At 39.4% G+C, this 16,105-nt stretch overlaps 1 protein-coding gene across 2 annotated transcripts in view; it reads left to right on the forward strand.

The window, feature by feature from the left end:
* The window catches only part of GRAMD4 (GRAM domain containing 4), a 98,242-nt gene that overhangs the window by 27,828 nt on the left and 54,309 nt on the right, over window positions 1-16,105 (forward strand). For both annotated transcript variants that reach the window (XM_060777814.2, XM_060777815.2), the window contains exon 2: window positions 2,644-2,854. In XM_060777814.2, the coding sequence (XP_060633797.1) occupies window positions 2,644-2,854 (211 nt within the window). The remainder of the gene's footprint in view (window positions 1-2,643; window positions 2,855-16,105) is intronic.

Here is a 16,105-nt window from a genome sequence, read left to right on the forward strand (position 1 = left end):
TCTTGTGGTAGTGGGATTACCATTTTCTTATGGTAGAAGTAATATTTGTATGATAATGTCTCATATATGTGTTTTTATTCTGTTTGTTTAATTTTGTTTCTTATATGCTTGGTGGGTATCACATTGCCCATGAACTAATTAATTGCCTACTAGAGTTCATATTATTATGTCACAAAATTTAGTATGCAGGTTTGAGAAATGTGAATTTAATATGATGTGTGGGAATGACTGGAAGAATGGAAGGATGTATGGATGCAGTTAATAATTTTGGAAACATCAGTAAAATATTAAGGCCTGCAATTACTAAACCTTCTTGCTGGACTATAATTAAAAGTTGCTAATGAGAAATGAAAGTAAACTCTGATAAGAACTTGGACATTGATAACAGAAATGTTTGCAACATTTCTTATGTTAAGAAGGAAGTCAACACAAGCCTTGTGTTTGTCAACGCCAATCAAGAAGATCAACATCTGGCCAGGAAACTGAGATGGATCCAGGATGGAAGACGTCTATCATTAATTTACAACTTTGGGACTACATCAGCAGAATATTCCTATAAAAGACTCAGTCTTAATAATGCTCAAAGTGTGGCAGACCTGAGGAGCCTGTTCCACCTGCTATGCTCTGCTCCATGGGAAGGAGAGAGATAGTGTACGTATGGAGAATGGCAGATATGCAAGGGAGCAGTCTGGTCACTTTGGGGCTTCTTTCTCAAGGGAAAAGGAAGAAGTGTGCTTTTGGAGTCTTAGATTTTGTGCAGGGAATCAAGTTTTGCTGTACGGAAAACAGAGATCTGGTCCTTGGCATTGTTCTTAGGAAAGAAGTTTTGGCATTTTGAAGTTATGGTGTTATGGAAGTTATGGAACTATATATTGGCAGGCTGCAGGAAAGCCAGGCCTAGCCTAACAGGTGCTTCTCCAAGAAGGGAGAAAATGATATGGTAATACTTGAACGCCTGAGGATGAATGCGTGTACATGTGGTGTGAATGTTGAGTGAAAATGTAATTCCCTTTTGTTCGTTTGTTAACCAGTGTAATTGTAAATCCAGTGTAGTTGCATAGAATCTGTATAGAATCTGTGTGTCTGTATGTCTAATGTCATTCTTTGTGTTAAGTGTTTTGCTGTAATCTGATATACCCTCTCACACTGGAAATTGCAATAAAAAGAACCTCTGCTTCAAAGTTACTGAAAAGTCATTAGTGACGGATATAATGCTAACTTACTATATATACTCAAGTATAAGCCGACCAGAATATAAGCTGAGGCACCTAATTTTATCACAAAAAACTGGGAAAATGTATTGACTCGAGTATAAGCCGAGGCTGGGAAATGCAGCAGGTACTGGTCAATTTCAAAATAAAAATAGAAAACAATAAAATTACATTAATTGAGGCATCAGTAGGTTAAATGTTTTTGAATATATACATACAACTGTAATTTAAGATAAGACTGCTCAACTCAGATTAAACTATTATTCTAACCTTCTTCAATGTAAATGTGTTTACATATCCTTCCAATAATAATAGAGTAAAATAATAAATGTAATGAAAGAATATTAATAACAGAGTAAAATAATAAATAACCTTGATTTGTCTATAAACTGAGGGACTAGATTTTTCAGCGTAAATAGTCAATACTTATAACTTTTTGGAGTCATTTGCTCCTTGTTCACGATCCTGTTATTGGTACAAACCATTATTTCTGTAATTCAAATGAGTGGTTTAATATTGAGTGTTACCTTCAGAGCCCCCTTATTACGTGATATTACAACTTTATGTCACAGTTATGATTACTGTATTTTACCGTGTGATAGTTAAAGTTTTTATCCCTTTCTTTGGATAAAAAAGAGAGGGTGCAACTATTATGCGGTGAAAAATTCTATCTATGGGGCTTTGTCTAGCTGGCAACCAGCCGTGTGAAACCTAGTAGTGCCAAGGGCGTGGGGCAGGGTTGTTGGGGAGTAGCACCAAAAGGGTAGTAGTCACACCCTTCATTTACTTACCTGGGCAAGTGCGACTATTATGCGGGGAACACTAACATTCCGATTTGGGCATGCTGAAAATGAGGGTATGACTATTATATGATGATACTATGTTACTTAGTATCTTATAATTGATGATATGGTACTTGATATGGTTGAACTATGGTACTTAACAGACTACCATCAGTAATTATATTTTTAAATTATGTGGACTGTCTGAATTTTCTTTATTGTCAGCAGTATATATCTGAATGAATAAGAGAAGCAAACATCATGCTTTTCCATAAGCAATCACTTTCTTGATGGATTGGGTTCATATTTAAGAGTAGACCCATTGAAGTAAACTTACGTTTGTCATGAACTAATTGAGTCTCAGAATTTTCAATGAGTTTACTTTCAACGTGTCTGAATACAGTTGGATGCTTCTATGAACAAAAATAGCCATGCTTCCATATCTAGCTACTTTGCTAAAATACATGGATTTTGAAATACAAGCTTTAGTATGCTTTTTCCTTTCTAAAATGAGATTACTGCCTCTGCATCAGGCATTCAGTAAGTGGTTATAAGAACACTCTGCGTAATTAGAATTTTTTTATCATATTATGAATGTCCTGAAAATAGTCTTCTGCATTCCTCATCTTGTTCCCCTTTGTGTTTCACAGGGACTCCAATCGTCATGTTAAGATAAAGCAGAAAGGCGCAGTGCTGAACATGCTAAAGAGGTTAGACAAAATAAGATTCAGAGGTCACAAGAGAGATGAGTTCCTTGATTTAGCAGAGTCTCCCAATGCTTCAGACACTGAATGTGGAGATGAAATCCCTATGAAAATACCTCGTACATCAGGCAAAGACAATGATGAACTGAGAGACCCTGTAAGTATTTGAGCTAATTTGAATTAACAATGTGTACTTTTGTGCTGTCAAAGGCTCTCATGGCCAAAATCACTGGGTTGCTGTGAGTTTTTTGGGCCATACAGCCCGGAAAACTCACAGCAAGCCAATGTGCACTTTTTTATGTTCAGTGTTACATTTTCAAGAAACCAGGCAGAACAGGCCCATGGAGTGAGGGCAAACAACTGATGGGCATTTTCCCTGCCACCTTTGGTCAGTGTTCTATGATTTTTTGTTAGATTTTTCTCTTCTGTTATTCCTGATGGGAGGTGAATTCATACAATAACCTTGGGGCTAGTATTCTTCCCACAATTTTGGAGATACACTCAGAACACACTGGCATCTTGTTCTCACTGATGTTGGAGGAACTATAAATGAGCAGTGGAAGATTTTCCCTTCAGTCAAGTTTTCTGGAAGAAATTTTGGACCCTATGAATTTTTGGTGCCCCTGTGAAAAGGCAGACCAGTTTAAAATGCATATACAATATTCTTATTAATGTGTAAAACAAGCATATATGCCTTGCCTGGTATAGAAATGAATCTTTGAATAGGAAAAGAAAACTTATTCTTAAGGAGCATATATATATATATAAGTTTTAAAAATATTTAAAAAATCAAATTTCTTGTTGTTCGCACACTATTGTTCAGAATTGTGTGTATGCACTGAAAATGAAATAGATATTTTGTTCAGAATTACATTAAAATGTAGTAATTTTATGTTCTTGGCATGCAGTTGATAGTTCTTGTTTGAGTAGGTCTATATTGGCTTGTATTTATATATCATAGACATTGTATTTATATATAATAGACATTGTCATTAAAATTCACTAATTTTATAATGGATATTAAAAAAATCTACAAATAGTAAATTGGAATATACCAAAATACCACTGATTCAATGGGTCTGCTCTAGAGATGAACAATAGGATTTTAGTCTTTGTGTGATACTACGTAGTAATCATTGTCCTTTAATGGTTGAGTTGGTACCCCCATCTGTGTGATGATCTTTTTAAAGTTGGAATACAGTAGAGCTGTGATAATGATTTCTTGGAGGGAGACAGGAAAAAGAGAAGGAAAGAAAATAGAGAATTTGGGGGCTCAGATTTTTGCTCTGCTCCTTTTCTGTCTACTTGACTTTCTCTCATATAAGTTTGCTTTTCCCAGCACTGAGAAGTGAGGTAATGTAACATTGAAAGACATATTGAATCTGGAAGTGCTTAATACACGCCACATTACATCATTGGAATATATCTAGTAAGAATATATTAGCATGTTACTGATTGGATATAGAGTGCATTATTCTGAGGACCAAAACAGATAAAACATGGACAGTCCATTCTCAGATATCACAGCACTCCTGATTTTATTAAAAGAAAATGAAATTTACAAGTATTTGACTTACATGATTAGTGTTACAGGAGAGCACACTCAACTCTTCTCCATGTATTATGTGTATGGTATGATCCCCAGGCCCTGATATTTTGTTGTGTGAAGCCACACGTTTTCTCCTTTGTATGACTGTGTAGAACGAGGGTTAAAACTTGAGCTCTGAAAATAGCTCTCCCATCAAGAATTATCCAGCCATTACTGTCATTCCCAGCACTGTGTTCCGTGTTATGGCAAGAGAGTGGATAGCTGAGCTGTTATATTGATTCTGTAGCTTGACCTTGTTATGTGAATTAGGATGCTGGTCAAGGCAGCTCAGTGAGAAATATTTCAGTTCACCTACATTGCACAGTTCACCCGTAGAATATGAGGACTTTGTAATAACTTTGGCATTCTCTCTGTGTATCAGGTGAACTTACAACACTATTGCTGGTGGTGTTGTGAACTGTAACCATTTAAGCCTTTCTGTTTATGACTTTATATTTATTGATCTGTTACTTATGAACTTTTAGTAAAATAAATGTGGGTATTTAGGGTCTTTTTGTAAGGCTGTCACTTCAGTTCAAACACTGAATTGAACAGGGGCTCAAATGATGCAACTTTTCATTTGTAGATCTTTTATGCATCACTGCATCTTCCATCTTTTACAAATATAAAATTATCTGTTAAGGAGAAAAAGATCCAGAATATCCAGGCAGTCCCCGGGTAATGAACAAAATATGTTCTGTAGGTTTGTTCTTAAGTTCAGTTTGTACGTAAGTTGAAATAGGTACATTTTTTAAAGAGTTACTGGCTGCTGTCCCTATTCCTGGGCCCACCTATGGCACTGTGACTGACAAGGGGAGTGCTGCCACCCCCCTCCCTCCGGGGCGGCCAACGTGGTACTGTCCCCCCATGGTAACTGCCCATGGCAAAAGGCCTGCCATGCGTTGATGACTAGTCTGCTGTCTCCCATGCCTCCCTATCTCCACAGCTGTGGTGACATAAACAATACCACCCCTGTGATGGCCAACATCTGTTTTCTTTTTATCTGTATTAACTTTACAAAACCTAAGACAGGGGTAGAGTACTGGTTTGGAGTGTTCAGTCATTAAGGCATGTGGCTCTTCATGCCACCAACTTCCCAACCAGAATGCTATCTGTATTTAATAACTCATCCAGGAACCCAGTTTTTATTTCTTGCATAAGGAAGGGCAGATATGGAGGAAGATTCCTTCAGCCAATGCTTCAATCAAATGTTTGGCTCAGTGTCAAATATAGACTCCAAAGCACCAGGCAATGAGGGAATTGCCTACTTAGCTGCATAAGTGTCTGATTTCAGTTCATCTCCCTCCTGACCTGTGGTCATTCGAAGGAGGAAAAGCAAACAGGAGACAGAACATCATATTTGGGGTATGGGCTCCTCTCTTTTACCTTTTGTAGTCTGAGCTTTCTTACTTTGCTGGACAGCTCTGGAAGTTAATTGCAGATAATACAGAATTGCTGAATTATGGATTTCATAAGCTATTTGAAAATAGAAATAAAAGCATACTGCATTGTTGTTCATTATTGGCAATCAGAAAATATGCCGGGGCATAGCTTTTCCTGGGTCAGATCACAGTTCTTCTGTTGAAATGTTTTGTTTTTGATGGTGACCAGTTACAAATATGTAACTGTTCTTTGTCCATGCCATTTTAAAAATGGGAGCTGCCACAAAACTTTGCCTTGCAAAATGCTCATGTTGTGGAGCAACCAGCCATGTTCTCTTCTGGGACTCTCCATTCCCATCTCCTCCCACCTTACCAATCCTACATATTTCTATTAACACTGTGTCTACTCAATCCCTTATTGGACTTTGTTTCCACTCCGTGTTTCTAAGGCTTTTCTTAAGAGATTTTGCAAACCTTGGCAGTTTCCCAGGACTGCTGATAACTTACCCTTGTGCTTGAAAAGTGTTCTTTTGGCTGCAGAAAGACTCATATTTGAAAAATGAGTTTGTTTTTACGTTATAGAATATTACTTTTGGAGGTCTAAGCAGCTATCCTGGATCACAGCCACTGATGGCTCTATCCTATTTGATTGTTTGTAATCCTTTTCAAAAGCTGCCTGAAGTGTCATTGATATTTCCTCCAGTTACATGGTAGGTGCTGTTCTGTAGATGCTCCCACACAGTGCTGCAGGTAATTCTTTGTGCCTGTGTAGCTATATATAAAGATAATAATTCCTTCCCCCATTGCCATAGTGCATAGATGCATTTTCAGTGGATAGCAAGTGGAGAAAAGGAAATGTTTAACTGTGGAAACCTATATGTTGAATTCCCCCTTTAGGAGGCTCGATTAGTGGCAGGAAAAGGCCTGTTAAGTTTGCCATGCTCTCTATTATTGAAATTGTCTTTAGTTGGTAATTTCATTGGCTCTGATTGCTTGTGTGTGTGTTGCATAGTGTTGTATTGTTTTAGGACAGAATATAGTTTAATAAGTTTCTTCCTGTTTCATTAATTGTCATCAAACAGCATTCCTGTTGCATTTTAACATAAGAAAACACAAAAAAATTGAATTTCTGAGGAGTACTTACAGTTTGTGTTTTTTCTCTATTTCAAGTGATTGTGAGCAATAGTAGGCAATTTTCAGCATTATACTATTTGTTTTTGGTAGTAATATGGGTTTTGTTACATCGTTCTTAGAAAGATGTTCCTCATTTAAATCAGTTCATGGAAGAAATCTGCAGTGCAATCATTTCCAGTGTACAATATGGTCCTCTGACACCCAGTAATTGTTCCCCTCCTTGCTCTGAATGCTTATTTAGAAATAAATCCCTCTGAGTTCAATATATTTTATTTAAAAATATTGTTGAAGTTAGTTATAACATTTTATATCTAGCTTTTAAAATGATACCTTTTCGACATACTTTTTAATGTCTTTCTTGCCTGACAGGTGGACTTACTTATGTCAGCTTTCCAACTCAGGTAAACCTGACTATGGCTGCACTATTAGTATCCTATTTCTCAGCTGCCATTTAGAATCATTCAGTTCATTTATAATTCAAAACCATTTCTACCTCTCTGTTAAGAGTTCTGTACTGCTGCATCTAAAATATTATATGACTACTTCAACATCTTTTGAAAAGAGTTAATACTAGGAAGAGTATATCAACATGTATTCCCACTACTACTTGCCTTACCAATACATTGAATAAAATCCCTATTCCCTGATCTTCCTCACAACAAAGTGTCCCAGTTTTGTCTTGATTAAGTATCAGTTTGTTTACCCTCATCCAGTCCTTACCGATAACACATATTCGCTTGGGGTGGAAAGGGGTGCAAGATGTTATCTCCATATTGATTATACCATATCTGAACACTCCAGATGACGTATCCCAGGGTTTTATATGCATGAGGATAAAACAGAACTCTCAGGGGAATCTCATAAGATATTGGCCAGGGAGTTGAGCAAGAGTCCTTCAGCACCACTTTCTCAGTTCACCCTTCCAGGAATATGTGGATCAATTATAAACAGTGCTTCCAAGTCCCATCTCAGTGAGATAGCCTAGAAGGATACAAAGGTCAGTGGTATCAAAAACTGCTGAGAGGTCAAGAAGAGACACACTCCCCCTCCTCAGTCTCCTGTCTAAATCATCCACCAAGGGTATCAAACAGTGTCTTTGTCCTATAGCCAGACTTGAAACCAGATTGAAATTGATCTAGATTATCTGTTGCATCCAGAAACAACCTGGAGTTGGAAGACTATCACATATCCTGGTACTTTCCCCCAAAATGTTAGGCAGGACAGTTGCAGATAATTATCTAGTACAGAATGATCCAGGGATGGATTTTTCATCAAAGGCCTCACAACTGCCTGCTTTAGGCAAGTTGGAATGCTGTTTTGTTGCAAGGAGGTTTTGACTATCTCCTTCATACTAACTCAGCCTATTTCCCTCTGGCCTTTTTATAAATCTCAAATGGCAAGAGTCTACCAACACATGTGGTGTTTCTCATTTTTCCAAGGATTCTGCCCACATCCTCAGGCTGTACACATTGTACACAACGATACTGAACAGTCAGGAATTAAGGTTCCATCCACTGGAACTGGATCAACTACAACATCCAGTTTGGAACGAATCTTAGCGACCTTATTTACAAAATGCTGTGCATATTCTTTGTGGCAGGCTGTCAAGCATCTCCCTATTATTATTATTATTATTATTATTATTATTATTATTGCCTTAGCTTCTTATAGTAGTCAATACAAAGTGGAATCGGAGCAGGACACCTGCAATATTCATTCCAGATTATTCAGCAGAGCAAACAGTTTTTTTTAAAGTGATCATTCAACTCTTGCCATTTAACAGTGATTTCAGGACAATGATAGTGCCAGTTTTTGTTTGTGAAATCATACACTCATGATATAAATTTATCCCTCTTTTCTCCTGATACAGAGACTCAGTGCATGTCTAAGTGTAGTAAAGCAGTGGATAATGACTTATAATTCGAGGGTTGAGATGTTTACAGCTCACCATAAGTACTCATCCTTGTTTTAGCTGTACATGATGCATTAATATTATTTATCCCATGCCACTGTGCTCTGCAGCTTCTTACTTTAGCATACAGTTATTCAAAGAGAAAATAATATCATTTCACTGTATCTTGTAAAATCATATTCTAGTATCCTTAGTAAAGCCATTTGATGCTTCTATATTTTTTCAGGAGTAATGTTGTTATGCTGACAGAAACCAGTTGTTCAACTGCAATAGACTCCAAAAAATGAGGACACTAGTAATATTTGGTTTGGAGAGAGACTTCAGTCAAGCCTGAAATCCCACTACATTACATTGGGTGTATTGTTGTTCCAACTTCATTTTGTTTTCTCTGTGTTCTGGCTCATATATACTTCATGCCAAATGCCTACATTTCATTCTTTTTGTCAGTAGCTGGAATTGTACTTTTGAAATGACCACATTGTTGAATAATTTATGTCTTGGTTGGTATGGTTTGGTATATGTACAAATGTCACTGAATGAACAACTAAACAAAACAGTTGGGAATTTTTGCAAGTTATATATGCAGATAGAGGAATAAGGAGTGCATAAGACAGAGATTGACTATGAGAGTAAAATATTACCTCCATATCCATGGGACTGTTGCCCATAGTATCATTTTCAAAATATGTCCTCTCTTGGCATTTTCTAGGTGATTCTATCAAACTACCTCTTGAAGTTGACTACAGTATTGTGCTGGAAGATCTAGCGATACCTAGAGAGATATCCTCTAGGCACTGCTAGATCTTCCAGCACAACAGAGGTTTTCTGCGTCCTCCAGCATGATTCTATAGTATGTTTCTGCCGGACATTGTTTATTCAGTAGGATTTTACCTGGAATACTGTGTCCAGTTCTGGGCACCACAATTCAAAAAGAATATTGACAAGCCAGAACTTGTCCAGAGAAAGGCAACGAAAATGATGGAGGATTTGGAAACCAAGTGCTGTGAGGAATGGCTGAGGGAGTTGGTTATGTTGAGCTTGGCGTAAAGAAGGCTGAGAGGGGACATTATTGCTATGTTTAAATATTTGAAAGGATGTCACACTGAGGAAGGAGCAAGCTTGTTTTCTCCTGTTCTGGAGACTGGAGCATGGATCAATGGATTTCAATTGCAGGAAAAAAGATTCCATCTAAACATTAGGAAGAATTTCCTGATGATGATAGCTGTTCAGAAGTGGCATATGTTGTATCAAAGTGTGTTGGAGTCTCCTTTTCTGAAGGTTTTTAAGCAGGGGCTGGATGGCAATCTGCCGAAAGTGCTTTGATTGTGTGTTCCTGCATGGCAGGGGGATGGACTGGTTAGCCCTTGTGGCCTCTTCCAACTCTATGGTTCTGTGATATTCCCCACAGTTTCACATATCCACACAAAGTCCTGCAATGCATCCTCTGGAGATACACACACAGTGTGTGTGTGTGTGTGTGTTACTATATACATGGCTGAGGCAATGTATTTTAAAATTCAAGTCCCTCTGTAAAGGATTATTATTTTAAAACGACCTAGATGCTTGGAAGCCGCAGAGACTTTGCCACCAATACACTGTATTCTGAGGAAATTTTACTGAGGAAACTGGCTACCACCACACTTAAAAGGAATGTTCAGCTTTTGGTTTGGCAAGAGGTTTTCAGTAGGCTGGAATGTGCTGAATTTGCACTCAGGGCTCAGAACTCTGAGGTAAATAACAATGAGATTTTTTTGAAATGTCGCTGCCACCAATCTGGGAATTCTCTTTCCCCAATATGCTATGGAACTTCTTCACATAGAGGCATTCTTGAGACAGTTGTTGATTAACAAAGAACAAAGTTGTTTATTTGTGTGAACTTCAACAATATAGGCACTTAAGCGTAATAGTTGCAATAATGAGATGAAGCTTATGGTTACTTTAAAACAGTTCAATACTTGGTTCCCAAAACAGTTCTTCACTCCCTCAGGAAACTAGCAGACTTCCCTCTGATTAGAATTCCTAATGCTCCAGACAGTCCTTTTCCTTAGAGTGGTCCAGCATTTCTGTGTTCTCAAATAATATGCTGTATCCAGGTTGGTTCATCAGGTGCTCTGCTATGTATGGCTGACAGCCTGAAAAACTCACAGCGACCCAGTGATTCCGGCCATGAAGGCCTTCGACAGCATAGTTAATATTCATCAACACAGTGTTGATGGCAGATTGCCATCAACACTAATAATTGAAATAATTTAATTAGTTAAATAATCATTAGATGTCTGTGTAAAATGTTAGCTTTAGGATACACCAAGGTTTCTACAGAGCAAGCCATGGGGGAATATTTTCTTATTTGCTCTCTTTGTCAATTTGAACTTCAACCTAGACTTTCCCCAACATAGATTAGAAAGCTTCTACTGCTTGTTGACTGGGAATGGTGCAGTTGCAACATGTGTAGTGCCTGTCACATTACCCAAAGGACTGTCCTAAGGCATGGGATCTCACTTACATCCTCTTCAATGTAAATGTGTCATGTATTAGGCCTGGGTAACTACGGAAAAATTTGTTTCTAAAATCGATTTGTATTTGGGGTTTTTTTTTGTTTCGATATTTAAAATAATTACAAAATTTTCCCTTGAAAAAGTTCGGTATTTACGAAATTTCGTTAATATTTACAAAACGTTTTGTAAAGATGGCGCCTTTTTTTTCAATATTTTTTCAATATTTTTTAATTTAATTATTAATTTTTAATCTGGGATAAACTGAACACCTGGGATCAGATCCTGGGATATAAGTTCTGCCTGGAAGGGCCCTGTGATAATCCAATCAACTCTGGGGTGTTTTTTTTTTGTTTTTGTACATCCCCCTGCCATTGGTATTCTGGATCATGTAGTTGTGCAGATTGCCCTAAACCTCCCTCTCCACTGCCATATACTCACGGGGAGTGGGTGGCTGGGAGTGGAGTGAGGAGGTCGGCGGGAGAGGTCGCCCCCGGCTGCTCTTGCCCCGCCCCCATGGATGCCCCTTCCTGCCGCCGCTGCCCAGTCACTCCAAGCTTGAGATGGAGCCGGGGGCAGGGACAGCTCAGCTGGCCACCACCCCACCAGTCTCCCTGATAACCGGGCCTGCCGCTCCTCCTCTTCCTCCCCCCTCGCCCTCGGCATCTCCGAGCGGCGCGGCCTGAGGAGGAGGAGGAAGAGAAAGGGTCGGAGGATTGGGGGGGGGGAGGAACGGAAGGCCCCATGACCAGGGAGACTGGCGGGGTGGTGACCAGCTGAGCTGTCCCCGCCCCTGGCTCCCTGTCAAGCCTGGAGTGACAGGGCGCGCCGGCAGTGGAAGGGGCCATCCACAGGGGTGGGGCAAGAGCAGCCAGGGCAAGAGCAGCAGGCTGCGCCGCTCGGTGGGGGCGGGGAGGAAGAGGGACCCTGCTGCTGCAGGCAGAGAAGGAGGAGGATGGGAGGAGGAGGAGCAGCAGGCTTACCACCAGCAGCAGGGTCCCTCTGGCCTCTGATAGCTTCCCGCGTCCCTCGCTCTCGGCACCCCTGGCAAAATAAAGTGTTCCGCAACGGCTTACTTGCTAGTTGCTTTGCATAATGGTTGAGCCGCCCCTGAGCCCGCCCAATCAGGAGAACCCACAGGGCAATCAGCTCTGTGGGTTCTTCTGATTGGCTCCCAGAGCTCCCAGCAAGCATCTAGCCATCTTACGTATTTCCGAAATGGACGGAAATACAAAAATATTTGGCGCATGCCGTTTCGATATTTAAAAACACTTCCGGGTTTAAAAATAAGTTTTGTAATCGTTTTGTAATTGCTAAAATTAACGAATATTTAACAAATTACAAAATTAACGAACGAAACCGCCCAGGCCTATCATGTATCTGATGCTTTCTTTCCTTTCCTTTCCTTTCTTCCTCTGACAACATGCATGCTTCACTTACTTGTCAAACATCTTGTTTGTTAAAGGTTATTAAGGGTATGTCACTTAAAGAAACTTACCTAGTGCAAATGCAGAAGTAATTGAAAAGCTGCGGATTCTCTATCCCTTGGCTTAAGGGTCGAGACTTCTTAATCAGAAATGTTTTTTGAAGTTCTGATCATATGCAGAACAATTTACTTCACAAATGAATCATTGCATCCTTTCTGCTTCCCCATCCCAACATGTGATAGAGCAGGAACCAAGAATGTCAGATTCACCCTATGGCTATTCTTCTTTAAAAGATTACATATCTAACAACCACACTATTTTATGTACCCATTCAATCTTAATATTTTTTTAAAGTCTTTGACCTTGTATTGTGATGCTATTAAAATCACGCATGTTTGTACTTGTTCATGTTGTTGCTTGTCTCTCTTTCATATGAGACATGGGAAGTGTCTTCAGAAAAGATTTAGGAAGGAGTTTTTTCTTTCACTTCCACTAGCTCATGTGGGTAAGATTAATTAAGATTTAAGGGTTGAGTGTGTGTTTAGGTTTCAGAAAATGAGTGGCTGGGGAAAGTTGGTTTAAATCCCCCCTACCTCACACTTGTGACTCCTGGTCAACACATTATTAAGGGAAAGAGGGATAAGCTGCATGATTTTGGTTATTTAGAGCAGGCATCCTCAAACTGCGGCCTTCCAGCTGTTTGTGTCTCAACTCCCAGTAGCCCCAACAAGCTTGTTCAGTTGTTGGGAATTCTGAAAGTTGAAGGCCCAAACAGCTGGAGGGCCTGAGAATGCCTGATTTAGAGTCTTACTCTATATTTTCCCCTAACCCAAGCCCTGTTCCTTTACATCCCATGTTTCACTTTTTTCTATTTTCCATTGTTAAATTTGTTATCAACATTTTTTCTACTCACTGTCAGTCTGCCTTATCTCCCCCCCCCCCCCAAAAAAAAACAAACACAAACATGTGAGGCATTTCTAGTACAACTTCTCTTATATCGTTTCTCAACCTGGGGGTCGGGATCCTTGGGAGGTGGTTGCGAGGGGATGTCAGAAGGGTCACCAAAGACCATCTGAAAACACAGTATTTTCTGTTGGTCATGGGGGTTCTGTGTGGGAAGTTTGGCCCAATTCTATTGTTGGTAGGGTTCAGAATGCTCTTTGATTGTAGGTGAACTACAAATCCCAAATGTCAAGGTCTGTTTTCCTCAAATTCCACTAATGTTCACATTTGGGCATATTGCGTATTTGTGCCAAGCTTGGTACAGATCCATCATTGTTTGAGTCCACAGTGCTCTCTGGTTGTAGGTGAACTACAATTCCAAAACTCAAGGTCAATGCCCTCCAAATCCTTTCAGTATTTTCTGTTGGTCATGGGAGCTCTGTGTGTCAAGATTGGGTCAATTCCATCATTGGTGGAGTTTAAAATGCACTTTGATTGTAGGTTAACTATAAATCCCAGCAAATACAACTCCCAAACGACAAAATCAACCCCCCCCCCAACCCCACCAGTATTCAAATTTGAGCATATCGGGTATTTGTGCCAAATTTGGTCCAGTGAATGAAAATACATCCTGCATATCAGATATTTACATTGCAATTCATAACAGTAGCAAAATTGCAGTTTTGAAGAAGCAATGAAAATAATAGGTTCTTGTGGGTTTTTTCGGGCTAAATGGCCATGTTCTAGAGGCATATTCTCCTGACGTTTCGCCTGCATCTATAGCAAGCATCCTCAGAGGTAGTGAGGTCTGTTGGAATTAGGAAATGGAGGCTCAGCCAGGCCTTCAAATGTTAATGAAGGTGGTCAGTTGAAACATTCACACCCAGCTCCAGCAGAGAAGAGCTCTTTGCCCCACCCCAGTCATTCCACAGATATATAAACCCATGTCCTAATTCCAACAGACCTCACTACCTCTGAGGATGCTTGCCATAGATGCAGGCGAAACGTCAGGAGAAAATGCCTCTAGAACATGGCCATGTAGCCCGAAAAAACCCACAAGAACCTAGTGATTCCAGCCATGAAAGCCTTCGACAATACAATGAAAATGTTATGGTTGGGGGTCACCACAACATGAGGAACTGTATTAAGGGTTCACAGCATTAGGAAAGTCGAGGAACACTGCCTTATAGCAAGCAATCCTTTCTGTTTTGGGAATCTGTCAGAGAGGAAGGCACCCTCACTATCAAATTTTGATTAAAAAAAAAATAAACATTTTCAAACTGGTGGAGGGCCAGCATTGATATAAGTGGGCAACTACAGAGTAAAGAAAATCACCTTATTTGCCCACTCACTGTCTACAATGGAATCTTTAGTTGCATAACTTTTCACTTATCAATGTGGATAAGGTTAAGAAAGATTAAGAGGCCGCTTGGATGTGTGGGTGCCTAGCAACCATACAATGTGATTACTGTTAAACCAGAAGTTGTCAGTAGTGCCGTGAGGACTTGTGAAAGAGGCAGATAAAAGATATAGTACACTCATATCAGACCTAGTGCAAAGGGCAAATGTTTTCCATGAGCAGTGGTGGAAGATGTAGGATTTGATATTTTTGTTATTACTGGGGAGGGATTTTCTTCATAAAAATATTAGCATAGAGTTCGCCAGACTGCCATTGAATGCTGTATTAACAGTGCTAGCCTGCATGTATTTACTGAGATGTGTGCCATACTGAATAAATGAGTTAGGCAGCTGAGTATGCATAAATAAGTCACTTAAGAAGAGTCTAGATACTAATTGGAGAAGGGAAGCTGCCAGTGCTCCATATCTGTTTTCATTCTTTTCAACACAAGGAATGTAACAGAAAGTGTACACAGTGAGTTGGGCGATATATTTTATGCTTCTTTCCTTGTGGATAGATTGGGGAATGGAATTGCACACTGTGGTGTATATCATCATATGCATTGTATGTATTGCAAGGAAGAGAGGAGGGGGAGAGTGAAGCACTGCCTTCATGAATCATCATGATATCTAGCTTGGCCCTCAGGCCAGGATTTAAATGAATATGCATCCTTTGCAGATGTTCAGAAAAATAATGATGCTGAGAAAACATGCTCCTTTAGTTCCTTGAAATGTCCAAAAACTTCTACTTAATAGGAAATAATGACTGCAGCTGTTGCAATAATTTACTGAAAAGAAAACCTTTGTATTCCAAGTTAGAGAAGCTTGCCTAAAACTTGGTGGGTCTTTGAAAGGTGGAAGGTAACATAAAGGAAGACTGTGAAAAGACAGAGGAAGATAAAGTAGGTGACTGTATGTCTTAAGGCTATGGAAAGAAAGGGTTATTTAAAATCCTTGAGACCAGAAGATGTTGAATTATATCAGATTTTGGAACATCTGAATTATATCAGATTTTGGAACATGCATCATTAGATATCTTGGAGATGGGACCCAAGTCTTAACATGAAATTTCTGTATGTTTTATGTACACCTTCTACACATACGCCAAAGCTAATTTGGTTCACAAAGTTTTA

This window comes from Anolis sagrei, chromosome 5, assembly GCF_037176765.1.
Source record: "Anolis sagrei isolate rAnoSag1 chromosome 5, rAnoSag1.mat, whole genome shotgun sequence".
In the NCBI taxonomy this organism is placed as follows: domain Eukaryota; kingdom Metazoa; phylum Chordata; class Lepidosauria; order Squamata; family Dactyloidae; genus Anolis; species Anolis sagrei.